Source organism: Ipomoea triloba, chromosome 4 (genome assembly GCF_003576645.1).
Source record: "Ipomoea triloba cultivar NCNSP0323 chromosome 4, ASM357664v1".
Classification (NCBI taxonomy): Eukaryota; Viridiplantae; Streptophyta; class Magnoliopsida; order Solanales; family Convolvulaceae; genus Ipomoea; species Ipomoea triloba.
In genome coordinates this window covers 3246228-3274018 of record NC_044919.1, presented here as the reverse complement: position 1 = coordinate 3274018, position 27791 = coordinate 3246228, and the positions used below count along the sequence as shown (strand labels likewise).

The following is a 27791-nucleotide window of genomic DNA, read 5'->3' as shown; positions in this document are numbered from 1 at the left end:
ACCATATAAATCTTGGAGGGTAACTCCCATAATGTGTAAGGGATATGAAAGAGTATGACTCAAAGAAAAGAAAGAGAAAATAGGAGAAAAATTTGAGACAAAATATGGAAAAATTTCAAGATTTAACTAAAAAGTTGACGCTGTGGAAAGAATTATTATTTGTCAAGTTATTGAGGTTTTGTTCAACTTCATTCCCAGAGATCTACTGGAGATGACACCATAATTGGACTCCTGACCTTGTGATAACCATTCACTTCTACCCATGTAATGGAGCCGAATTTGTGGCTCTGATCAGTCTGATGTTTATCACCTCCATATCGTATCGTCAAACTGTAGCTCTGTTTCTCCTCCTCCTTCGTAAACACCAATGTTTTCGGAGACACTGAGATTGTCGAGTTCCTGGGAACTTCCAACTTAGCCTTATACGTAGCTGCACCGGGACCAACATTTGTCAGAGTTCTCTTGAATGTCTGCACCAACAAGTCGTTATCTCCTTCAGGGGAGTACAGAGCAATGAAGGATGGATAATTTAGATCCGGATTTGAGTTGGAGCAGTTATCGGAGGCTGAGGATGAAGATCTCGCAATGGTTTGGAATTGAGCTTCTGTGAAGTTCATGGAGCAGAGGAGATTCAAGTAGTCTTGAGGGGTGGCGTCGTAAACTAGGCCGGGATCAAGTGCGGCGTTGGGATCAACCAGGCCGGCACCCATGTCCAGCGGCGTGGCGGCAGCGTTGATGTCGGAGTCTTTGATTGGTTTTCCGGTGTTGTCTAGGGTGATAGCGGTGGTCATCATGGCCGACCTGATGGCGGAAGGGCTCCAATTTGGATGTGCCCCTTTCAGCATGGCTGCTATTCCGGCCGCGTGTGGACAAGCCATGGACGTCCCTGATATTAGAGAATAAAATAAATGTCTTTGTTATTTCCTATGATATAATTGTGTATATATACTCGTTCTCTGTTAATGAAATATACGAGTTGTTTATATCACCTGATTCAAGAAAATAATCGGTGCCTAGTTGAATGTTGATTCCAATGTTTACCGCAAAGCTATTGGGTGGATAGGCGGCTAAGACCAACACTCCCGGCGCCAAGATATCCGGCTTCGAAATCCCTAGGTAGCTCGGAGATGGGCCTCTGGAAGAGGAGGCGGCCACCGTCGGCGCCGGCTTGTTCCCGAAAATTGTTTCCTGGAAAGTAATAGTAGCTCGCGGATCAATAGCAGTTTTGGCGTATCTAATCACTTGTTTCCCTTCTTTGGGGGTAATGAAGACTCCGGGGTTGGGAAATCTAGTCGACCGGAAAATTGTGGGATCGTCGTTGATGAAAATACCAGCACGGATTCCGGCATCGGAGATGTATTCTGCCTGAGAGAAGGTTAAGGAAGAGGCTTCTATCTCCGGCTTATCGCAAATGAGGATAGTGGATCCCGGATTAGGGACTTGGGCTACCAATTCCGATGAATTGCAAACAGAAATTGTTTTATTGTAAACCAGATTTACGTTCCTCACTATTGCTCTTCCCGGGAACAAGCTCCAACCCCTGATTTTTAATCCGTTCCCCAATGTCAATGTTCCGGCGAACCAACGGTCGGTTAAACCGGAAGCCACGGTCAAAATCCAAGGAGCGCCGTTGTTTAGAGTGCCGGCGCTAGGACCGCGGTTGCCGGCGGAGCCGGTGACGAGAATGCCCTTATTCATAGCCCCAAAAGCCGCAATTGCAATGGGATCTTCGTACAGGGGAACAAAACGGACGCCTATGGAAACTGAAATTACGTCGACGCCGTCGGCGACGGCCTGGTCCATGCCGGCGAGGAGATCGGAGGTGAAGAGCCCTTCGTCCCAGCTGACCTTGTACACCGCCACACGCGCGAGCGGCGCCACTCCTTTCGCCGTCCCCGGCGCGTAGCCGAAGTAGGAAACGCCGTCGACGAAGTTTCCGGCGGCGGTTGACGCCGTGTGCGTGCCGTGTCCATCGGTGTCACGTGCGGAGTTCATGGGGATATTAATCCCGGGATTCGCGGCGAGAACTCCGGAGTTAAAATAGTTAGCGCCAATCAGTTTTCTGTTACACAACGAAGAATTGAACTCTGTTCCTTCCTTGCAAACCCCCTTCCACCTCTTCGGAATCTCCGGCATACCGTCGTCTCTAAAGCTCCTAGACTCCGGCCAAACCCCGGAGTCAATCACGCCTATTATCACATCCTCTCCGAGCCTCGACGCCGGCCATAGCCCCGTTCCGGAATTAAGCTTCAGAAAACCCGGCGTGTACGTGGTTTGGAGCTCAAAGGTCCGATCTTTATAAGCCGAAACGAATCCCGGAGACTTTTTCAAGACCTGAAGTTCATCTTCGGATAAAACAGCGCTAAAGCCGTGAAGCGCATTGTCGTAAGTGTAGAGAAGCTTGGGCGGAGAGGAGCGGCGGGCGGCGTGTAAAGAAGTGACGGCGGAGGAGTACCAGTGGTGGTGGGTGGGAAAAGCGGCGGGCTTGAAGGATTTGTCCATATGGACAATGTAGGTTGATCTGTGGGCTAATAAGGGTGAGGGGAAAAGGTGAAGAGCTAAGAGAAGCCATGGGAGAAGGGATGAAGAAGTCATGTTGGATAGTGGGTGATGAGAGTGAAGAAGGGAGTAGCAGAGGATTATGTAGAGAATGGTCAAAGTGGATAGAATTGAAGTAAAAAGAGGCGGCGGGTTTCGCCATTGTTGGGAAGAGTATAAAATTCATCCATGGCAGCGCAAATCATCTTTCTTTACATTACATATATTGTTTATTACCTCCGGCAGCCCTTCAGAATGATGCTGCATGCTGCTTCGTTGTCTTGCTTGTTTTTTATGCCAATCTTTAGTGTTGGGGATATAGGCAGCCCTCATGTGTCATCATGGCTCAGCACATTGTTTAACATGATTTTTCGGCACCTTTTGAGAGGATGACTAAGGTTCTCCGCTCAAGTTTTCTCATATTGAATTGCCTACTTTGGATGAGTATATTCTTTAATTTTGTCATCTCTAAAGTCTTTACATATTTTGGAATTTTTGTATGTAAATCATATTATTTTATATATACAATACATTCAATACAAAAATAACGTATTTTTAGTATATTAAAAATGTCCCTTATGTTTATAATCCACACACGATCTAATGTTGTATAGGTTGTTGTTGTCCTTGATGTAGAAGTTGTATTTGTAATAATATTTTTCCTCCATTTCAATTAAAAGAAAAAAAGAAACCTATCAAAGAAATTAAATGATTAATTCCATTTGAAATCCAAACTTAGTAAGGGAATTTAAGAACAAGGCAACTACTTTCCACAAAATTAGCACAGAACTCCAAAATGCCCTATAAGTGTAGAGGTGGCGAAGAGCCAATTCGAGATTGAATTGGCCTTAGAGCATCGTTATTAGTAGGGTTGTTTCGCAATTTTTGAGAAATTTTTGTAAGTGTCGTTAGAAAAGAGAAAATGGAATGAGAGGAAAAAACAATATAAAACAAATAAGGTTTAAAAAATAATAATTAGGTTGTCAAGCGCGCCTACATGCCGTGCACGCGCCCGAGTGGGCACTGATGTGCGCGAAACGCGCACAACATTGATGGATCATTTGCCTTCGGTTACTGTTCCATGGACTTCATTTGCAGAGGAACCTTTTTTACTCTCTCTCCTCTTATCTCTCTTGCCAACTTGGATGCTCTCCTAACATAAATCAAGTAATATCCACGATATAAATTGCCGCCTTAGGTTAGTAAGGCCTAAGCTTGAGGCTTTCTAAGCCTAAATTGAGATCGTCCTATGGTAGCGTTCACCCAATGAGTTCATTAGCATTTACTAAACCAATTCAAGAAGAGATTCACACTCTCATTTAGCCTTTCCAGAATCTGCTGCATTAAAATCTAAAAGGAAGTTTTGAAAAGCACATCAGCTAAGATTGCTCCAACTCAGTTTTTGCATGCTTCACAATAAGAACAACAAAATCATAAGCAAACAAAATTTCTGTACAACTGATCACAGTGAACATACATCACAGCAGGCTGTCATGGTTCCTAGACGCCCTTTTCTATTCTCGTTCTTTCTGGATTCCAACCCAGCGTGCATAATCGACCCACCTAGCAGATACAGATTTAAAGTATTAGGAAGGCGAAGAAAGAGCTTTGAGCATGAAACCGAAAAAGAAGATCAGATCATACATCAATGACCCCAGAAAGGTGTTGCCTGTTCGGACTGCAAAACATATCACACTCAGCACAATCTTTTTGTTGTGTAGTAAGGGCTCCAATATTCTCTGTTCAATCACTCCCGCAAGGATTTGGTACCTGTTTAAGATTGAATCCAATCAATTAGCTAGACTAAATCATGACCTTATAAACTCATATGTTTCTCTGTTATTTTTTAACATGGAACTCTTAACACAGAATTGACGAGGAGGGATTCGAGAAGTCTAATGGAAAGCATAGAATTGTAAGAAGCTGAGAGTAGATTCAAATTAAACTTCTGTGAAATAGTATACCTAAGGTTGCTTGAAACAGCCATATACACACCATATGCTGCACTGGTTGCTAGTATGGGGAGGTCCTCGGCTTCAAGAGCAAACGACTTGTCAAACGCCTTCCTCACATTAATCAACGCGTTCGTTATGCCCGTACCAACCTGCAAAACGATGGCAAGACGTAACTCCACCAAGAGCAAGACGCTGCTACAGAATAGGATCAAGTGCTTACTACTGCGCTAAAAGCTATAGCTAGTAGCAAATGCACAACTTTATTTCCTTATACTGCCACATTTTCGAGAAGCAGGGTGCTAGGTTTGGCCATTCAGGCCTCCGCCCAACAATATACAATTTGAGGATTGCACTTATAAAGATCAAAGGGGTTTAGCAAAAGGAAATGTCTTTTTGCTTACCAAAGATGCACCAGTGCCAACTGCAAACAGTTTGGCTCCATTTCTCTGCAGGAAATTCGAGCTTCGTTGAATTGAATAAGATAGAAAGCAGGAGCATAGTACATCTACTGAAATATTTTCAAAAGACAAACATACCACTATAGCACCTATTCTCTGTAAAAATGAATAGGATGTACCAGCCAATGCTACCTGGGAAAATACAGAAAGTAACCGCGTATCAGCTTCACACTATATCAGGTTCTTTTACACATTCAAACATATATACTAAGGGTTTTATGGAAACCTGAAATGCGTTATCAGGGCAGTTGTAGAAGAACTTGTTGAGAGGTCCAGCACCAATGGCGAGAGATGGGCGGAGAGAAACAGTTGGTGCAGGAAGCCAGACTAGCATGAAATCTGCAATAATGGCCATAACCTGAAATGCTCATCTTCCACACACAGGTCAGAGTAATGCTTGCTGTAATTCTTACCAATAGAATGAAATCGCAAACTTGCATAATGTAAGCAACCTTTTTCAACTTTTGGTCGCACGACTATGAGACCATAAACACATTTGGTCCCGACTATTAATTTCAAGAAAAAAAATAATAATAGAAAATGACAATTTTACCTTTAAGATAAGTCAATGGTGACCAGAAATTAGATAGGATGGACCAAATGTGAAAATAATTATATAGTGGTGGAACCAAAAGTGGAAAGAACTCCCATATAAGCTCTTGTATATTAATTTATTAACCACAAAGTTATAAGTTGACTCTTAACCTATTAATCTTCTTGGTTTGATTTGAGCCATTGTCCACGAGTTACAAGACGGTGCTGGACCATTAGATAATGACTACGTATTTCCCTAATCACTCAAAAAAAATTCTAGCAAATAGATATAGTTTTGTGATCATACCACATCAGCAAACACAAAATCCAGTTCCTTGGAGAACTTTTCTCTGCGCTTTTCCAATTCTGCAGCTGTCTGCAATATGAACAACATATATGGAATGAAGTTTTGAGGTGTTTGATCGTATTATGTGATAAAGAAGAATGGGAGAAAAAAAAGGGTTTAGAGAGACCTTAGTGAAGATTCCAACTCCACACTCTATTCCAACTTTAGTCAAGAAAAGATCATCGGCCAGCAACCTTTCCTTAAACCCTCCGAAGTTGAGCAGCCACCGGAAAACCGCCGACTTCTCCAGCTCGAAATACCGGTGAACTATCGTCCCCGGAATCTTCCCGGCCTCGATTGCGGCGGCCAAGTCTTTTGGCAAGCTATCCAGTGATCTTCCGGAATCAGCCAGGGCCATGATCGCCTCACCTCTGTTTTTATCCCCAGCATCTCCGTCATCTCCGCCGCCGCCGCCATTATTACTGCCACCCCTGTCACCGCCGCCGGCGCCGCCATTGGAAGCGGAGAAGAAGCGGAATGAAGGGCGGGGAGTGGCAGGGTGTAGGAGTGATAAAGAGGAGGAGAAATTGGTGGCGGGGGAGATGGAGAGTGATGAAAAGGTAAGAAGACGGTGACGGTGGGGTGGTGGTGGTGGTGATCGGGTGAAAGAGAAAGATGAGATGTGAGAGGTGGGTGTTAACGCCATATGAAGCGGTGGCGCGTAGCGGTGGTCCTCTACTCTCTCCTCTCCTCTCCCTGATACCTTCTGGTTTGCAGAGTGACAGGTTTTGGTAGTTTTTAGTGGTTGGAAATCAACTGTTTTAAGTGGCTGTATTACTAGGTTGACTCTATCACATTAATGCAACTATGCAAGATTCTAACGCACCCAATTTTGCTCAATTTTCCCTCAGAATTGTTGTAATTACAGATACTTCCCACAAATTCTAATTCACTTGTAGAATTACACTAACCACCCTAACTAAAATCACCCGAGGAATTTTTGTAAGTGTAATTTGGAAAGATAATATGGAAAGAAAGGAAAAAAATAAAACAAAACTGATTTTATCAAATAAATAAACAAAACAAATGTCAGAGGCGAGCCTCGCGGAACCAATTCACTTGCAGGTGGTTCTTTTCCCACGAGGAACCAAACAAAATAAATGCACATGAACCCACATTTATGAAACAAACAATTCATTTGCAAGAGGCTCTTTTCCCACTCTCCTCTACTTTGTCACTTTTATCCAAAGACCTTGTGGTTTAGTAACACCCGATTGCAACCCCATATGGGAAGGAGTGGATTCGAACCTCAATGGAGGCGATATTGGCAAAACAATTACTGATAGGGATGCTCTAAATACACTTTTACATGTCAACAAATGCATTTTGTAATTTTGTAACTCGCTAAAAGTACAAGATCAAACCCTAACAATTGGAATGTGAAAATTAACCACGATAACAAATTGCATCCGATGATGAGTGTGAGTGCAACAATCATTGAGTATATTTTCCCGTACCATCAGATACACTTTGTAACACTTTACAAGAACACATGCATTTGAAATGTCCATGAATTGAACAATCATTCTCCCATGATATCAATATACAGCCTAGTACAGCTTACTACAAGAACTTGATGTCTGAAACTTCAGAAATGTTGAAGGACAGAATGCTCTCTACATTCAGGTTATCAGCAAAATACAAATATACAACAGATTCAAGTAATCAGCTACTACTGGACCTCTCAAAAACAGCAAGCATATGGCCAATCGCTTGAGAAACCACGATTGCCATGGTGCAATCTCCATGCATGATTTACATTTCCTAGTGACACCTCTCTTTTGATGCCCCCTTCACTGATCTCCAGCTTTCTCCATTGATCCAGGCTGCAATTTAGCATGGAAATAGGTCATTGTGGTTAGTAAATTGCACTCCGTGAGTTGTAACAATAACAAGATATTTATTGGCATAAACCTTTTGAAGCCTGCTCAATCCATGGCCCATTCATTACAGTGAGAACACTGCATGCATCGCTATAGTCTAGATTCGGCAATAGTTTTGGGGTAAGTAGGAAACACCTGGAAAACGGTTCACAGAGAAAAAATCAGTGACGGGAAATTATAAATATAATGGTAACTCTAAAAAAGTATTTATGTACAAGATAAAGATTGTGATTGCAGTAGTAGAGTAGCATCATGGTAAACCAGTAAGTTGTCAAAACCCTAGCTAATTGATGTCTTGATTGTGCATTGACAAAGGAACTAATTTCAGGTATTGTGTCCATTTGTCATGATGTGCAACAGATTCAAATTGGTCAAACATCTAAAGAGAGGGAGAGGGGCAGAGAATCCAAAAGGATTCTATAACTGTATATACCTGCATGTAATCACAAACATAGCAAGCACTATTTTTGAAACCTACATTTCAGGCAGAGCCAAAACTACGACATTGCAGTGATACTTAAAGAATGAGGTTACAGCGACATCTTAAGGATGTTGTCATCTGTTAATTACTATCTTATTATTGATGATATGATCTCTCTAACCACTGGGTAGTTTATTGCTCACCAAAAAAGTAAATAATTTCAAAAATATTAGCTGTGATTTAAAGTGCTAACTAAATACAAGTTTAAAATAAAAGCTCGAAAACTATTTGCAGATAAAAGTAGCAGTTCTCTTACTGTGGTGTATTGCGTTGGCTGGCTGCTCTGACTAATTGCTGAAACATTTTCCTTTCATTAATTGGATCCATTCCTTTAATGAACACAAAAGACACAATTATTACTATTATTATTATTATTGTAGTTAATAATCAAGATGACTTTCAGATGCTAACCTTGATTTATTTCATCAACCACTCTAAAAGGGCAAGTGGTTAGGTCTTGAAGAGAAACAAGGTAAAGAATAGTTGAAACAGAGCGCTCCTAAAATAAAATCACACTATGAAATTAGCAAATCAACAAAACACCTTAAACACAAAAGTTCAGTCATTGGACTTACCCCTCCAGATTGGTGGTGGGCACTAAGAATTTGAAGTTTTCCTGTTTCCCTGGTAATCACAAAGCACAAGATCAGAAGGAATACACATGAAAATAAGGGGCAATGAACAAAAACTAGAATAAGAGGTCACACTCTCAAAAAAAAAACCTTGAGGTCAGCCAAAAAAGAATTGATGTAGGATGTAGCTTTAAAGAGAACAAAAAGGGAAGATATAGTTCAAATTTGATTCCACATACCTGACCACTAACATGTTTAAGCATTATTTAGTGCTTCTATCTTGCTGATAGGAGTGTTATACATTGTCTCATTTCCATTGGTCATATGGTCAACAAACAGTTACATTCCAACATTTGCTAGTTTTTTTGAGAAGGTTAGAGTGAGGGAGAGTGTAGCTCCCTGAGATCTTATCACTCAACTTTTTAATGTTTTGTTAGCTTCTTGTTGCTGGACAGTAGTTCTTTCTCTTACCAAATGTTGTAGCCTTAGGCACCTTTACGAAATAAATTTGCATTGAAGTCTTTTATAGTTTTTTCTTCTTTGTTATGCTGTTAATCATAAAAATACTGCCTTGTTTGGTTCTTTCCTCTCCAATATGGTTTTCAAGAAACCACCTTTCTGAACCACTGTTCAAAAGATTCATTTTTCATTATATAGACTTGCCTAGATCAACTTCTTCTGCACACTTATCCAACACCCACCCTTAATTCAACAATTCAATTTATTTTTTAAAAGTACGTAAATAGAATCAGTTGCATAAACTTCAACAATTTTGGTCCTTTTTCTTCATGTGTAAATACAGCAAATAAAGATTAGCTCAACCGCAGTGAAACCAACAGCAATGGCCTTAACTAATCACATAATATGAAGGCATTAAAAAGGAATCTGAACTGAAACGAAACAGATGAGCAAATACCTGAATTGAACTCTAATTAGAATCCCATATTTATCAAAGTCCATATCGTGTTCATCTGAAGAGAGACATCAATCAATTCAGGAACCTCTGGACACTCTTTGTTAACAAAAATAAAGTCTTCCAGAGTTTGGAGAGAAAGTTACCCAATGAAACCTCTCCTGCAACAGCCATTTCTCTAAAATTACGACTGAAAGTGTCATTTATCTGAGAGACAAGGTCTCTCAATGTTGGAAGCCAACTTTCCTGCAAATATCATGGAATCATAATATGGCTTTAGACTGTAATAGGCTCATAAATCATAGGAAACCCTTTTACTGAAGAGATTTAAATATAAATAAAACACAAAAATTAAACTTCTTTTTCAATAATAACAGTTAATATAAATATAGAGCAGCATCAGCAGACAAAGTAAACTATGCACTGAAGTATGACAATCAGCAACATATTTTTTATTGTCAAAACTTCACAACCTATAAAAAGTTAGTCTGACTAAATTATCAACATCAAAGCATAAAGGACCAATTGAAGCCATTTTCTGGAGATGTGACAAGCCTATGCAAAAATAAATAAATAAAAATATTAAAAGCACACCACCTAAAGTCCTAAACCTCACCTTTAGAGCATTAATTTCATTTAAATGACAACTTAATTCCTTTTCATCCATTTCATGTTTCTTTGAAAGGGAATCTATCTGCATAAAGCAAAGATATTGAATCAGATGATACTAAAGCAAAAGAAAGGAGGATTAAATCACAGAGTACTACAGGACTTACTTTTCTTTGGCGAGTCTCATATTGTTCGAGGGCATTAGGGTTAAGACAAAGAATAGAATTGGCTTGATAAACAGTGTCTTGAATAGCAGCCTCCAATTCTTCAATGGTGGAAGGCATCTGAAAAGATTATCTAGAAAGCATTAAAGTGATGATTGAATATTCATCACTGAAAACCAATAAATAACACAGTATAAAGAACCACACTGCTTGGAAAACCATACTAAATACGAGTTTGTTGCTTATTCTACACAGATGCAAAGAAACTAATTCATAAATAGTACATCCATGAAGAGTTCACTTTATTTGGATATCCATGAAGTTTTTGGACCAAAGATTTTAATTCACATATCAAAACTAGCTGTGACTAGCTTCCAACTTCAAAATCATCTGGAAAGGCATTAATGTGCATTAGCAAAACTAGTGAGGTAATCAGTATATTGTGACAAGCTATCAAAAAAAGTGCCACATTAACCCAAAATCCATAATAAAAATAAGATACAAATAAAACATAAGAGCTTGAGCAAGAGATGTGAAACAATTATCATTTAGAGCTTAGATTCATCTTTGAATTATCTTCTCAACCAAAGTGATAATCCAAGTATAATATGCTGATAGCAAACATAACACCAAGATGATCTGAAAGTTTCTTAAAACTACTATGCAAACCTCAAGGAATGCCTGTTCCAATTCAGGAGTTATCAATGCGATGGATTCAGCATGCCTCATGGCAGCTGATAATTGATCACGGAAATCCTCCAATTTCTTTTTGCCTGATCAGGAAGAACATAAGTAAAAGGTAAGAAAACTCTCTACTAATTTTTAAAAAGTAAAAGGAACAAAAATTTTTAAGTCTTTACATCCAAACCTTTATTTGATAAATTTAAAAGATTTCCAGTGTGGCAGTGTAATATACCAAAAAGGTAAGAAAACTCTCTTCTAAACATAAAAAACCCAAAAGAGAATGCTGGTAACCCTTTCCCTAAAGTCTAGTAATTTTTACAAGATTCAACAATGAGGAATTAGCAGGGCCATTATTATCTCTACACTCAAGACAATTAGAATGGCTAGAAATATATGCAGTAGGAGCAACTAGGGATACACATTTCTTCACCAAAGGCTTAGCACAGTGAAAACCCATTTTGAATTGATGTAAAATTATATTGAAAATTTATCAATGGCTAACTTATATAAAAGTATAAACTAACAAGAACTTGTAAGCAATCATGTGCGCGTGTTTATATATATACATAGATATTGGAGCAAGGTATTTTAAGCTTAAGGCGGCAATTTGGGCAGTTTACATTTCAACCTACTCAAACCACCAATTTATACAACAGGTCAATTTGGGTGAGGTAAATTCAAACAGCTATTACAGCAGGTCAAAAAGAGTTGGGAGTGGATCAATAATGAGTTATATAAATTTAATTCTTGCAACAGTGATTCTTGAACATTTGCAATACTTTTAACATTTTTTTTAATATAAATAATCAAATTTTAGTATAAACTGTTAAAATCTGTAGCAACTCAAATTCTGAAAATGAGTTAGCCCATCCACATAATCCATTTTAACTTGCCCAAAACACCCATTTTCCACCTATAGTCATTAACATGTCAGACTCCTATCTATTCTTCAGTGTTTCCTTCCTAGTTAAAAAATCTCAAAAGATGCCAGTTGATGTTACAGACAAACTAAGGCCATTAACATGTTAGATTCCTTTCCGCTCCTCAGTTTCTGTTATGTTCTTAACGTCACGGGCATGAAAACATAAAGAAAAAAAGAAGAAAGACTAATAGTTGGAATAGGAAAAGAAGAAAACACTGGGTTTGCTTGAGACCCAAAACTCCCTTAGACCCTTTTTGGGATTAAATTTCTGCTTGTTCTATTATTCCAAATAACACTCCCTTTTATAGGGTTATTACAAAGGTTCCTAAACTAAGAATAAGTAATTGGTAGTTTCTAAATAATTAATATACCTAAACTAATTCAAAGACTAATAGTAATAAGTTCAATATAATTATTTAGTAATTTCTAAATAACTATTCATTAGTTTCTAAATAACTATTTAGTAATTTATTAATATCTAAACTATGTAATATAATAAAATAAGACTTTCCAGCATGCATCAGTTTCTCATTCATAAAAGAAGTGTTACAAAGAGTGCAGACGGTGTTACAAAGATGTCAAAGACAGACTTTAGTGGCGACACAGCAGAAATTGTTAAAGGTGGATTATGCCTGCATGCATGGTAAGTCTCATAGTGGTAGGACAGGGACTGATTTTATATTGAGGAATATCTTCACATTACTGATTTTGATGAAAATATTTTTGTTAATAAATTACAAGACCATTGAACTACCAATTTTAACTATGTTTGGCGTTTTACCGATCCTTTGATTCTTTGAAGAGCAACTGCTGTCACAGCAAAGGTAGGATCTTTAAATATTTAAACAGTAACAACTATCCAATGCCATGCGCCAATGCTAATCCACACTAAAGCCAGAAAGTTAAAAAAGAGAGCCAAGATTTCACTAATATAATTATAGCAGGAGAATTTTCCACTGTTTATTCTTGGTTTTCCTCTTCTATTTTCTATTTGAGAATTGAGACAGGACAATCTTTCAAGTTGAGGTTTGTTTGTCAATATATTTATACAACACTTTTCAGGCAAAGTCAAATGCTCAAATGTTCGTTTTCTAGCATAGACACAGTAGCATGAGAGAGGGAAATACTTGTGAAGTGAAACAAGTTTATTACAAAAGAAGAGTGAAGAAATGTTTGTAATAACAAAGAATGTATATTATTATCTGATGATAAGAACATAAGAAGCATAGAAAGAACTTACAGCACTCATGATGCAAACATGCTTCCTCAGCCAACTTTTCCTGGTGCTTCACTTTGGTTTCCATATCTTTAATCTAGGATAAAATAAAATAAAAAAATAAACAAAAAAATAAATAATAAAAACACTCCTAGAGGTTAGAATCAATAATGAAACTAGTGGATAGGTTGTGGTTTGATTCAGGTGTAGCAGGATACATAAGATAATGCTTATTGGACCAAAATCAAAGAAGTACTAACACACAATTTAGCATAAGCAAAAACAATTCAACAAAACAGTAAAATACTACTTAATATATTTATGGTTTTTTATTTGCTTTAAGCCTTTAACAGAAAACCAACATGTCAAACTAAAAATATTGAAATCTAATGCACTGAGAAATGTTATTGTACACTAATTTTTTGTTTTCCATCTTCTTTCAACTGGAAACTTATGAAACTAAGCTGCATCTCTTATTAATTTATGTCAGATTCTATTGAAGACATTGGCATGTGTATAATCAATACTCAATAGCATGTTAAAGGTGACTGCTGAATGTGACTAAGCAAAGGGCCAGCATATAGAAGCATGCAGTGCAATTTTCCACCCATCTTTATGGATGATACAAATAAACAAATAGAAATATGTGTTGTAAGTAAACCAAATGCAATACTCAAAGAACCAAAACTGGAATTAATCCCAAATAGAAATATGCAACAGTAAAGATAATTTGAATTTATTGGCAATATATCACGCAACAAGTTTAACCACCCTACTAATGGTAACTATGTGTTTACATCTTTACCAAAAATGTACCTTAAACTCAAGCTCAATTGAAGCCATGCTCTGTTCAGCATAACTTCTTCGATAAGCAGCAGCCTGAGTGAGTAAATCCTGAAAATTGAAAAGGAATTATTACTAATGAGGCATAAATAAACGTGGCATTAAGAGAAGGGAAAAATGAATAGCCAATTCACCTTGAGTTGAACTGCACACCGGAATCTCTGAGCCTTCAGTTCTGTAGCCTGTTTACTTAAGTTAGTAATGGTGCTATCCAAATCATTCTCTCGTTCCAAAGATTTTAGCTTTAACTTCCGCTGCTCTGAAGTTGGAGAAATATGTTTGTAAAATTACACTCATCAAGAGAAGAAGGTATTTCAAAAATTGTAAATAAACAACAAATATGTTTGTAAGAATACACTATTTCTCAAGAAATATAGTAACATATTTACCAACAAGCTTTTCCATTTCAACTCTTCTCTTCTTGTCTTGAATTTTAGCATTAACAAGCCTCTCCTATAAGGTAATTAGCAAAAAATGTTACTATTTATGCTCAAAAGAGAGCCAACATATGAATGTAAAGAAACAGAAATTCAAATGTAAATGTAAAGAAATAGAAATACTGTAAAACGAAAGACAACAAATATGTGGATTGATATTCAATCAAAGTTGAGAGGCAAAGGATATATATATATATAGGAAGGGGTTCGGGTGAGATAAAAGCTGCAGGTGAGAAGTGAGATAGAATCTCAGCCCTAGATCAAAAAAAAATCGCCACCTACGAACTTCAAGAATGTGCACTGTAAGGCAAAAAAAATGTGCACTAGAAGAAGGGAAAATGTGCACTAGAAGGCCAAAAATGCGCACTGCAGGTACAAAGATGTGAAACAATTATTGAAAAATTAAATTTAATATAGGATCTTCAACACAAATCATAAACGACCATAAATAATAAACAAACAAACAATATTCAACTCAAATTAGTAATTAGTGATCAAGATTAATTGATCTTTTAAAAAAAAGTTCGTCATCTACAATTTTAAAAAATGCTCTGGAATGCACAACAATGTGCACTGTATGGCATAAAAATGTGCACTGGAAGAATGAAAAATGTGCACTGGAAGAAAGAACAATGTGCACTGTATGGCATAACAATGTGCACTAGAAGAAGGAAGAATGTGCATTGTATGGCATAAAAATGTACACTGGAAGAAGGAAAAATGTGCACTGGAAGGCCAAAAAAATTAACTTACACAAAATTACAATAATGCCACCGCGTTTTTTTTTTTAAATCTCCAATTTGGACCCTTGATCTGGACTCAATCTACGGATATAATTTCATCCTATTTCTCACCTAAGGCAATTGTTTCACATGATCCTATATATATATAAACTTATTTCGTTCAGAAATAATATGTATGCACGTGCAAATGAAAGTATCACTTTGCTAGTAGGAGATCCATGAATCCTATGCATTTGCTATCCAATTAATTTCTTTTAGTGTTTTGAAGCCAAGCAATAGTGAATAGCTTTGTTCTAGTGGAATGCATTAATTGGTATATTATACAGCAAGGGTTATACTGCTAGGTGCACTTCATGCTAATGTTAACATGCTTTCTAAATGAAGCTTATTTCAAACACTCCTGTAGTTCAATCTTACTGAATGTGCAATTCAATTCAAATAAGCAACATTAATGTAATACATCATGCCAATGGGCACAGAATGCAATGTAAACCTAGGTGCATGATAAAGTGTTTATCACAGTGCAAAAAAAAAAAAAACAAATAAACAAACAAAAAGCAGTCAGTATTCCAGCTTGATAGGGATGTAAATAGTATCTAGGATGCATATCTAATTACAAGGAAAGCTTTTATATAGCTCCTTTTGGCTAGAATGACCAAAGACAATGTCATTAACAACTCTGATTTGTGTTCAAGTCAGTTACAAAAAAGCTATATCTTGTTTATTAAAACTGCAAATGCACACATGTATGCTAATGGACACAGCTTACATTTCGATAATCAAAATATTTATCAACAAATGCTATTCCAATATGTATGCACAACTTGTAGAAAATGTTATTGGTGCAACTTAAGATACACTATAAGCATATATTCACATCCTCAAGAATAAATATTTATATAAACAAATCAATATGATAATGTATTAAATATTTATCTAAATATTTATCAACAAATGCTATTCCAATTTGTATGCACAACTTGTAGAAAATGTTATTGGTGCAACTTAAGATACACTATAAGCATATATTCACATCCTCAAGAATAAATATTTATATCAACAAATCAANAATAGAAATATGCAACAGTAAAGATAATTTGAATTTATTGGCAATATATCACGCAACAAGTTTAACCACCCTACTAATGGTAACTATGTGTTTACATCTTTACCAAAAATGTACCTTAAACTCAAGCTCAATTGAAGCCATGCTCTGTTCAGCATAACTTCTTCGATAAGCAGCAGCCTGAGTGAGTAAATCCTGAAAATTGAAAAGGAATTATTACTAATGAGGCATAAATAAACGTGGCATTAAGAGAAGGGAAAAATGAATAGCCAATTCACCTTGAGTTGAACTGCACACCGGAATCTCTGAGCCTTCAGTTCTGTAGCCTGTTTACTTAAGTTAGTAATGGTGCTATCCAAATCATTCTCTCGTTCCAAAGATTTTAGCTTTAACTTCCGCTGCTCTGAAGTTGGAGAAATATGTTTGTAAAATTACACTCATCAAGAGAAGAAGGTATTTCAAAAATTGTAAATAAACAACAAATATGTTTGTAAGAATACACTATTTCTCAAGAAATATAGTAACATATTTACCAACAAGCTTTTCCATTTCAACTCTTCTCTTCTTGTCTTGAATTTTAGCATTAACAAGCCTCTCCTATAAGGTAATTAGCAAAAAATGTTACTATTTATGCTCAAAAGAGAGCCAACATATGAATGTAAAGAAACAGAAATTCAAATGTAAATGTAAAGAAATAGAAATACTGTAAAACGAAAGACAACAAATATGTGGATTGATATTCAATCAAAGTTGAGAGGCAAAGGATATATATATATATAGGAAGGGGTTCGGGTGAGATAAAAGCTGCAGGTGAGAAGTGAGATAGAATCTCAGCCCTAGATCAAAAAAAAATCGCCACCTACGAACTTCAAGAATGTGCACTGTAAGGCAAAAAAAATGTGCACTAGAAGAAGGGAAAATGTGCACTAGAAGGCCAAAAATGCGCACTGCAGGTACAAAGATGTGAAACAATTATTGAAAAATTAAATTTAATATAGGATCTTCAACACAAATCATAAACGACCATAAATAATAAACAAACAAACAATATTCAACTCAAATTAGTAATTAGTGATCAAGATTAATTGATCTTTTAAAAAAAAGTTCGTCATCTACAATTTTAAAAAATGCTCTGGAATGCACAACAATGTGCACTGTATGGCATAAAAATGTGCACTGGAAGAATGAAAAATGTGCACTGGAAGAAAGAACAATGTGCACTGTATGGCATAACAATGTGCACTAGAAGAAGGAAGAATGTGCATTGTATGGCATAAAAATGTACACTGGAAGAAGGAAAAATGTGCACTGGAAGGCCAAAAAAATTAACTTACACAAAATTACAATAATGCCACCGCGTTTTTTTTTTTAAATCTCCAATTTGGACCCTTGATCTGGACTCAATCTACGGATATAATTTCATCCTATTTCTCACCTAAGGCAATTGTTTCACATGATCCTATATATATATAAACTTATTTCGTTCAGAAATAATATGTATGCACGTGCAAATGAAAGTATCACTTTGCTAGTAGGAGATCCATGAATCCTATGCATTTGCTATCCAATTAATTTCTTTTAGTGTTTTGAAGCCAAGCAATAGTGAATAGCTTTGTTCTAGTGGAATGCATTAATTGGTATATTATACAGCAAGGGTTATACTGCTAGGTGCACTTCATGCTAATGTTAACATGCTTTCTAAATGAAGCTTATTTCAAACACTCCTGTAGTTCAATCTTACTGAATGTGCAATTCAATTCAAATAAGCAACATTAATGTAATACATCATGCCAATGGGCACAGAATGCAATGTAAACCTAGGTGCATGATAAAGTGTTTATCACAGTGCAAAAAAAAAAAAAACAAATAAACAAACAAAAAGCAGTCAGTATTCCAGCTTGATAGGGATGTAAATAGTATCTAGGATGCATATCTAATTACAAGGAAAGCTTTTATATAGCTCCTTTTGGCTAGAATGACCAAAGACAATGTCATTAACAACTCTGATTTGTGTTCAAGTCAGTTACAAAAAAGCTATATCTTGTTTATTAAAACTGCAAATGCACACATGTATGCTAATGGACACAGCTTACATTTCGATAATCAAAATATTTATCAACAAATGCTATTCCAATATGTATGCACAACTTGTAGAAAATGTTATTGGTGCAACTTAAGATACACTATAAGCATATATTCACATCCTCAAGAATAAATATTTATATAAACAAATCAATATGATAATGTATTAAATATTTATCTAAATATTTATCAACAAATGCTATTCCAATTTGTATGCACAACTTGTAGAAAATGTTATTGGTGCAACTTAAGATACACTATAAGCATATATTCACATCCTCAAGAATAAATATTTATATCAACAAATCAAAATGAAATGTATTAAATACACATTTATTTCAAACATGAGGACATGAACATGTGTGTAATTGTGTATACGTTTAAATTACTATGTAAATTGCTCCTTATGAAAAACTTAGCAAAGCCTCACCAGAATGACCAGATAAGAAGAAAAGATGTTCACATACATGTTGTCTTTCAAGTTCTGCTCCTTCATTTTCTGTGTTTCTTAGCTCAACCTTGATTTTATTTAAGTTCTCCTCCAAAGTATAGGCAGCTTTATCCAGCTCCCTTTTCTGGGCCTTGAGGGTGTCAACTTCTCCAGGTTCCATATCTGAAAAGATCAAATAATTTGGTACACACAAGCAGCTTTTGGAAAAATGTATCAGCATAAAAATGAAAAACAAAAGAGACTTACTGGAGAGAAGACGAGAACCATTCACAGTTTCCACCATGGCAGAAACATTGGGACCATATCTTGATTTGATCCAACGGTAATGGTTCTCTGGTGTCCAAAAATCATGAATTCCTAGTCGTGATATTTGATCAGCTCTTTGATCAGTCTCTTTGGACCCTATATACTGAGAAGAGAAAAGAAGTAAATGTGTGTGTGTATACTCAATTCATTCTGCCAAAGCTACATTAATTCCCATAAATAAAGACTAGAGTAGTAGGCAAACCGAATATTCCAGCCCAAATTGGCTAATCAAAACTTCTTTGACAGCAAATGGAGCCTCAAAGACTTGATCAAGCCTTGAATAAATGCCGAGTCTACGCATCTGCATATAATATTAGGAAAGCCAAGTTAATGCTTGTTAGCGCATTTGGAGATTCTTGAAAAAGAAGCTGTTTGCCTCTTCTCTAGCTTTCAATGACTTTTTCTCTTTTTAGTGTTTAGTGAAGTGGATAAGTTTTAGCAAGTTATGGGTCAAATAAGCACTTAATACTCAAAGAAGAATGCATGGCAAATCTCAAAACTGAAGATACGTGCCTCCTCAGTTAGTTGAAAAGGCTGTCTGGTACCATTACCAACCCCTGTATAATTTAAAATTGGGACATCAAATGACTTGAGGTTTTCAACCAAGAGGTCACGGTCAGCAGAATCTTGTGTAATAAATGCCTGCATGTGGAAGTACATACGAAAACATGAATAAACGGAAAAAAAATTATAATAAATAAATAAAAATCTATAGGACAAGGACAAATTATTTATTTATTTGCATGTGTTAAACAATGAACTACCTAGGAACTCAACTTGTATTTGTACATATTCTGCTGCATATATGTACAGGAAGAGTAGAGCTATTTATACCAGAAAAGAACTAACCCTAGCCACAGATTCCAAACACCAAAACCTAGGGCTAAAAGTGATTCTCCCAACTAATACCCTATTTCTCTAACACCCCCCTCAAGTTGGAGCATAAATCTCAATCATGCCCAACTTGTTACATATGTATCACATGAACCATAGGACTCCACTTCTAGAATCATAAGTCTTGAACCACTTGAACAATCTTCTAACCACATTGTGCCAAGTCAGTCCACAATGCACCTTGTCGCACCAACAAAGCTTCCACAGAGCTAAAAAAAACCAAGCCAAACACCACAACCACAGCGCACCTGCCTCTCGCACCCCACACCCTTATCAACGTTGCCTAACACCACAGCGCACCTGCCTCTTGCACCACAAACCATTAGCGTTGTCGAACACCAGTGTTTTCTTGTTTTCTTGTTGCATGCACACAAACTGGTTTATCCTGAACCATTCTTCTTTAACCGCCGGCCTTCCACAACAGTCAAAGCATATGCCAAGTCAGCACCACTCCTGGCACCTATGTTGCCCATCACTGCAGCACTCCTGTTTACCCACATTGAACAAGATGCATTGACTCAACTCATACCCTAGCATTGCTCCAAATATGATACTAATCCCATGACCCACAATAATTATAGCCCAAACAACACCTAAACTAAACTTAAGACTAAATTAAATTAAAACAAGCTCACAAAATAAAATAAACCAAACAACACAAAAACCTACTGCCCAATTATTCCCTATTCCCCTTATCAGCTTCATCCTTCTCAGGGGAATGTAGTCTTTTGACCACAAACCATTATTTTCCAACACCAGCCTACTGACCACCCAAGTAGTAAAACACCACCATCTGCAACCATAGCCTCACCAATCACTGCCGACCTGCCGTCACTCCTCACTGCCGGTGACTAGACGCTGCTACTGTTAGCTTTGTTGTTGCGTGTTGGGTTGCTGCGAACTACCTCCTACGTTGCTACTCGGAGATCGGACATCGCTAGGCCATGCGAACTACTAAACTGACCCTCGGTCTCCGGAGAACCAAAATTTCTCACTCTCCACCCAAGTTGACCCTCCTCTTCAAGGCGAGACCCCCGGTGTGGTCGTCGTCGCAAAAGGTCGCCGGAAAATGCCTCACGCTCCGGCGCGTGGTCGCCGGAGCTCCTATTAGCGGCGGCGCGTCAAACCTCCGGTGGCTGCTCCGCTTCCTCCGGCAACGTCGCCTCCTCACTCCAACCAAAGCCCACTACCCACTCACTCAATATTGCTCTGATACCATGTTAAACAATGAACTACCTAGAAACTCAACTTGTATTTGTATATATATTCTATTGCCCATAAGTACAGGAAGAGTAGAGCTATTTATACAACAAAAGAACCAACCCTAGCCAAAGATTCCAAACACCAAAACCTAGTGCTAAGAGTGATTCTCTCATGGCCGGTGTAGCTGGGGCTAGAGAGGACGACGCAACAGCAGCGGTGGTGGCGGCAATAATGTGGTGGTTGACGGAAAGGAGAATGGAAATGTCCTACAACAGCATCTTACGCTTTGCATATGGCGTAGTCAAAGGAGTGTAAACGGGGGTTTGCCAAGGTTGAAGAAATGGATCCATCAGGTATCCAAATTGAAGGTAGCAGAAGTGACTCAAGTGAGCCAGCGTGGAAGCGTTGGAACCAGCAATGGGAGTCCAACGGATTGGCGGTGTGGAGTACTAGCAGCAGAGTCGGAAGAAGAAAGGATAGAGAATAAGCTTGTAAACGAAAATAGAAGTAGAGGCGTTAGGCGATGAGGCCTGGGGGACTTGAGGAAGAAAGATTGTTTAGGGAGCATGTGGAGGTTGCGGCGGAGGAGGAAAGAGTAGGCAGAGTTTGCAGTGGAGATAAGGAAATTGATGAGTTGAGCTATCTGGTTGTGGTGATGGGTGAGGATTTCTTAATGATGGTTGAGCTGAACTATCAGTCATTCTCTGAATCTCGTCCAACATGATTCCGTCAATGACAACACCTTCATTGCCTTGTGGCTTTTAATTCAAAAGTTTTGTAGGTTTCTTCGTCATCGTGGGATGCAAGGGTAGTGCCGGACAGGAGCGCTACGAAAAAATATGGTTTGGAAAGACACTGAGGAGAGAGTGTTGAGAAAAAAATCCGTGGTGGAAAAGAATTTTTAAAAAATAAAAATTAAAAAACCCACATGGTGATCCTAGTCAGTAGAAACTGGAAGTTTACCTACTAAAATTGCTAATTGTTTTTTTTTTTCCGAGTCAGTAGATGATTTTGGAGTTTTTTCGAGTTCAGTGGCTTAATTGTTGTTTCTTAAATAGTTCAATGGCGGGCGGCTTATTTGTACTTTATCCCTTAAATTAATGAAAAAATGTTTCATTGATAATTGCAATAATCTTAAGCATAGATATGAAAAAATTCCTAACTTAACACTTGGCCATCTTAGACATCCAAGATAGATATATCATGTCAGTGAAAGCCAACCATGATCGTCATATCTGTGTATTAAAGCATCTCATATAAGCTGAGCAACTAGCTAAAGGAGTCAGAGATAGTAGATTGTGTCATAGATGGGGAGAAGTCTAACTGTCACAGGCATAAAGGCATAAAGCAGAGCTTGATTTTTACAACAGAAAACTGAAAATCAAGACCAAAAAGCAATAAAAGCTTTAGTTGGACATACCTTCCATGCATAAAATGGAATATGACCCTCAAGATAATTTGCATGGGTTGTACTGGAAATGTTTACCTAAGTTTGAATATCGCCAAAGAAAAAAAGAAACAGAAAAAGGGCTATGAATGATTAATCAGGTTTAGTATAACAAACAATCAAACTCACATACCTCAATCGCAACTGGACCATAGACATCTTTATTGAACTCATTATGATGTTCCTTCACCCAACGATAAGCCTCAAAAATCTTTTCAGCTCCAGAGCTCCGCAATTCATGTAAGCGCTTGTTGTTCATGTTCTCCAGTTCCTTTAATCTACGAAGGGATTCATTCAGAATATTTAAGAAGCATTCAACCATTACCAAATAAATTAATAATAAAGTAAAATACAAACAAAAGACAATACTTCTCTTGACACTGCCTGGAGGATGTCCTATTTCTTTCAAGGGACTTCTCAGCTTCCAACTTCTGAGACCTCAGTTCTCTTGCAGTGACTTCCAGCTCAAAAGTTACAGTGCGCAAACCTTCCTGGCAAATATCAAAAAAATTAGGAATGAAAATATGGCAAGCGAGGAAGGTTCCCAAGAAAGCAATTAACAACTAATTGAAGATTATTCATGGAATTAAGTCATTATAAAGTAAAGGATTTATATAGTCAACAAAAGGTACAGCTGCAGGAAACAATAAGCCTACAAGTTTATTTTGGGGAAGTTCAGAACTAGGCAAATTTGCAAGCTCTAATTCAGCATCTCGGAGATCATTTAGAGCTTTAGAAAGCTTTTCTTGACGAGATTCTTCCTGCCTCCTTTGATCTTCCATTTCCCTATACTTTCCACGTATTTGCACAACCTGAGTTTTATATTATAAAAAATGTTGGCATGATTAGATAAATAGATAATAGCAAGAATAAACAGAATGATGACTGCATTGAGTAAATTTCTGACAAAATACCAAAAAGTTATCACGCTCCAAAATGCCCATACGCTTTTCAGCATTATTGTCCAAAAGATCACTCAATTTTTTACATTTCCCATCCTGTGCAGCTTTCTCTTGTTTCTGTTTCCTGGAACCAAGTAATCAGATAACAACTATTCACATGCAAGCAGCAATGTATAATGAAGTCTCAAGATTAAACATCTAGCTGAAACAACTGTGACCAAAAATTTAAAACTTCAAGAAACATAGCAGTTATTGGTTGTCTGTCACCACTTTTACTAGGCTAAACATAGAAGAAAGTCACTCTAAGCTAGACAACTCTAATTTTCTTAGAAGGGTGATTCAATTTGGTTGTACAAATTAGTAACAATTAATGTTACAGGATTCCTGACTCAGTTCAACCATCAGAGAATTTGTAAAACGCATTCAGAATACATTTTAAAATGAGGCAAGTTTTACACGCACACACACAGAGTAAGAAACAGAAGTGGAGGTCAGAATGAGCAAGCTGACTCACTTAATAGGTTCCATAAGTTCATTCAATGTCTTAGCTGCATCATCAACCTTTTCTTTTGCATCTTTCTCACGATTTTTAGCTTCCTTATATGCAACTTTCTTAAGGTCGTATTGCAGCCAGGGCAATTTCATCTTCATCTGTTCAGCCTATACACGGTAGTTGAAGTCAATTAAGCTGCTTAATAACAATAAATAAGTAAAATTTACAAACCTTTGCTAGAAGTAGATCCCTCTGACGAAAGCGTTCAACATCACCTTCAATTTCAGCATTGGCTTGCTTAAGTTGATCTAGAGTTTCTTTGCTGCTCTGTATGGTCTGAAATAGACAATAATTTCTCTATTTGAGTTATCTTTTGGGTAAAATAAGGAAATCAAGTAAACAAATGCATTCAAATAAAACCCACATATGAGAATGAAGTCAAGAAGGAACTCACTCGTTCCAGTCTCTTCAATTCTTCACTCTTAGTAATAAGTGAACTATGCATGACAGGCAACCGAGGATCACCCACAGCTTTTTCGGTCTCTTCAAGAAGTTGAACTGGAGTCAACTTAGCAAACTCGCAAACCCTGTCTTGTGGTAGAAACTGGTGCCATCCCCCAAGAACGACAGTTAAATATAAAAGGGAACTTAACAAGAAAGCAAGTCACCAGTTGCTCCAAACAAAACATCTTTTAGTCTTCAAAAATAATCAAACATCAGAGCTTCATACAGAATTTGGAGAAAATATTGATAGGATCAGGTATGAATAATAGCATTTACAAACATTAACAATAAGCAAAACACATAGCTAAAGAAAAATGCTGTGGATATTTCATAAAGGAATGGATGGAGAGCTCCCCACCAAATCAAGTCTGAAAGTATTTCTACTCTTCCATAGTCGGAGGCTCGGAGCCCAATGTGGCTACCAAATATTGGGGGTCATAGTTCCCACAAGGTGAAGGAATAGAAAGAAAATGGACTAATTAGATAAATTAAAATATTAAATAGACAAATAAAATAATAAAAAAGGAATGGTAAGTAAAGGGACAAAACTTAGGCAGAATAAACAACATTCAACCTCTAACATCCAACTCAACTTCCAATAAATCACAAAAATCAACTTTATACTACATTAAAACAAGTACGTAAAATATGTCAATGAAAATAATTGATCAAAGAAAAAAGTAGGTATATAGTTAAAGCATTTATAGCATATGCTATCTTATATGTAATTTATTAACAAAAAGAATGCACCAAGCAGGTGCACACTGAGAATTCATGAATTTCATGTTTGCTTTTGTGTACTTGTACATATAAAACATTAAAGTGAAAATGGCAAGGAACTCACTTGAGTCAAGTTGTTCACTTGGATATTGTATCTTTGAATGATTTCAAGTACATGCTTTTTGGGCACAACTTTCCCTGAAAGAGAGAAAAATTTACAGTTCTGAGGGAACAACAATATTTTTAATTTTGAAAATAGACAGAATACAAGCACACTCATCACCAATTAGTTGATAGAAACATAAGAATGGAGGCCAATCAAAATTCAATCAAACTTACCTCACATCTGCTGACAAAAGCCTCAAATGGAAAGCACATTTTTTTAATAACACAGATACAACTATCATCATATATACCAAAACAATAAAGCAAGACTACAGATATTAAGCCCCAGCTTGGATGAGCTCAGTTTAAGTTACCTACTACTATAAGCACTTATGCTAATTTTTTACTGAGGTTAGATATGCTTAAAAGACCATATGGCTTTTGATCAGCCATTTCGTACTTTCTTCCATAAACTACTTCAAGGAGTTGATCAGAACAAGTAGAAAAACATCATCTCAGAAGACATTTGAAGGCCCTTTTTGGATGAGCTTATATTCAGAATAAGCTTTACCATTAAATAACCACTCAGACTTGTTTTTGGCATCTATCTTCCGCATGATGGTGATTACCTCCTCCTTAGTGTCCCCTCTCAAGGATATTTTAATGTAACCATTATCCTCCCCACGCTTTACAAAGGCTCCAATACTAGAAGCCCTTCCCAAGAGCTACATAAATAATAAGGTAATTGCATCAGTTATCATTCAAATACAAGCAAATTAAGTAAATCGTAATTAGTTTCCCCACAAACCTGAGGTTCCCCGCCCAGTCCAAGGGCTATTGCACAAACAAGTGAGCTCTTACCAGAGCCATTAGGTCCAATTACAAGATTTAGCCGTGAGCCTGGTTTGCACTTCAACTGACTAAAGGTCATGAAATTATGAAGCTCAATCTCAGTTATGTTACCAGGCATATAATCATCTTCACCCCTGCATATTCAGGAAAATAACTAAAGCGGTGAGCATAAGAATGTTACCTATTACTGCTCTCTTTTTGAATTTATGCCAGGTAAAGACAACCAAGCTGCAACTTTTCAAATTGTAACATCATCCTTTAGACATTTGAGAAAGAGTCTTCCAATATAACTACCAAAACATACTTCACATACTTGAAGAAAGATTTCTTCCATCTTAAGGGTAAACACTACATATAATACAAAGATCAACTCTTCAAAACTCTCTTTCCATCTCAATGTATTAAGCAAACCAACAAGGAGAGTCAAATGTATGTGTTTGTCTGTTTGCATATGTGCATGTGTAATATGAATAACACAATTTGAATCGGTATGTTCAAATAAAAAATGTTCAGATAAAACTGTTCAATAAAAAATGTTTGAGAGAGGATAAAATGAACTTTTTAACAATGATCAAATATTGACCTCAATTGAGATAAATAAAGTATCCAGTGATCAAAGGGTAATAAACAGGCAATTACTATGACCAAAAGAAAAAAAAGAAGCCAAATCATAAGCATTTAGAAAATTCTTTTTTAAATGGTAGCAGAAAAGCAAGTCACATGTGAATGGTGACAACTTTTAAAAAAACAAAACGTTAGAACCAGTGGAATATTCTTTGCAACATAGTGCTAAGTAATTTTGGTGATAAAAACAACATAAGAGACCAAGTGATATACGCATAAAATTTATAAATAAATTTAATTTAAAAACAAAAAAACAAAAAAAAACAATGTCACAATTCCACATTTTCAGACTATGATAGCGGAAGGTTACGTAATATGAACGAAAAAGCAGTGTGATACTGTGATATTATAGAATTGACAAGAAAATAGTAGACCACCTATGAAAACCCTAGTTTTTGGAGAATGTAGACACTAAAACATCACAGAGAAATACGAAAGCGGGAAATTTGTTAAAATTATTTCAAGTAAAGACGACGGAGTGAGTTGATCGGAGCCCAAAAACTACCAAAGGCACATACAAAATATTTCGCCATTTATTTTTAAAGAGAAAAAAAAAAGTACAGAAAATTTGAAATGCAATTGACATTGAGCAGTCTAAAATATGGTGAACCTACCTCGTAATCTTGATTCTCTTAGGGCCGGGCTCCGCCATGAAAGCTGATTAGGGTTTCCTGCTGGATAGACGATCACTGTAGGAAGTATGCTGCTGCTGCTGCCGAGTTCTGTGAAGTGGGAGCAAACTTTTGGCGCCAAACTGGGGAAGCGTGAGAGATATATTACTTTGTTGGGTTCTGTGACGTGCACACGAGTGTACCAGTCGCCGATAGATGTTTGGTGGATAAAT

At 37.0% G+C, this 27791-nt stretch overlaps 3 protein-coding genes across 3 annotated transcripts; all 3 read right to left on the bottom strand.

Moving 5' to 3' along the window:
* Nucleotides 1-142: 142 nt before the first annotated feature.
* LOC116015471 (subtilisin-like protease SBT3) lies at nt 143-2760 on the bottom strand. Its single transcript, XM_031255546.1, has 2 exons — nt 990-2760; nt 143-886 (listed from the first exon to the last, which is right to left on the bottom strand). The coding sequence occupies exons 1-2, from the start codon at nt 2593-2595 to the stop codon at nt 189-191; spliced, it is 2304 nt and encodes a 767-aa protein (XP_031111406.1). The 5' UTR covers nt 2596-2760; the 3' UTR covers nt 143-188.
* A 1072-nt stretch (nt 2761-3832) lies between these two features.
* LOC116014910 (protein RETICULATA-RELATED 4, chloroplastic-like) lies at nt 3833-6573 on the bottom strand. Its single transcript, XM_031254868.1, has 8 exons — nt 5959-6573; nt 5793-5861; nt 5178-5309; nt 5030-5083; nt 4895-4939; nt 4503-4642; nt 4183-4308; nt 3833-4101 (listed from the first exon to the last, which is right to left on the bottom strand). Exons 1-8 carry the CDS (start codon nt 6475-6477, stop codon nt 4053-4055), a joined length of 1134 nt encoding a protein of 377 aa, XP_031110728.1. The 5' UTR covers nt 6478-6573; the 3' UTR covers nt 3833-4052.
* Nucleotides 6574-7209: 636 nt separating this feature from the next.
* LOC116017213 (structural maintenance of chromosomes protein 5) lies at nt 7210-27765 on the bottom strand. The gene is made up of 30 exons (XM_031257750.1): nt 27562-27765; nt 26280-26457; nt 26043-26196; nt 25491-25564; nt 24597-24746; nt 24374-24478; nt 24164-24309; nt 23662-23773; nt 23404-23559; nt 23117-23238; nt 22881-23025; nt 22721-22786; nt 19717-19845; nt 19406-19504; nt 19144-19306; nt 18914-19059; nt 16898-16961; nt 16643-16767; nt 16482-16559; nt 13300-13372; nt 11123-11226; nt 10457-10573; nt 10297-10374; nt 9827-9926; nt 9684-9738; nt 8771-8819; nt 8607-8694; nt 8452-8524; nt 7746-7849; nt 7210-7657 (listed from the first exon to the last, which is right to left on the bottom strand). Exons 1-30 carry the CDS (start codon nt 27597-27599, stop codon nt 7596-7598), a joined length of 3153 nt encoding a protein of 1050 aa, XP_031113610.1. The 5' UTR covers nt 27600-27765; the 3' UTR covers nt 7210-7595.
* Between the last annotated feature and the right edge of the window lie 26 nt (nt 27766-27791).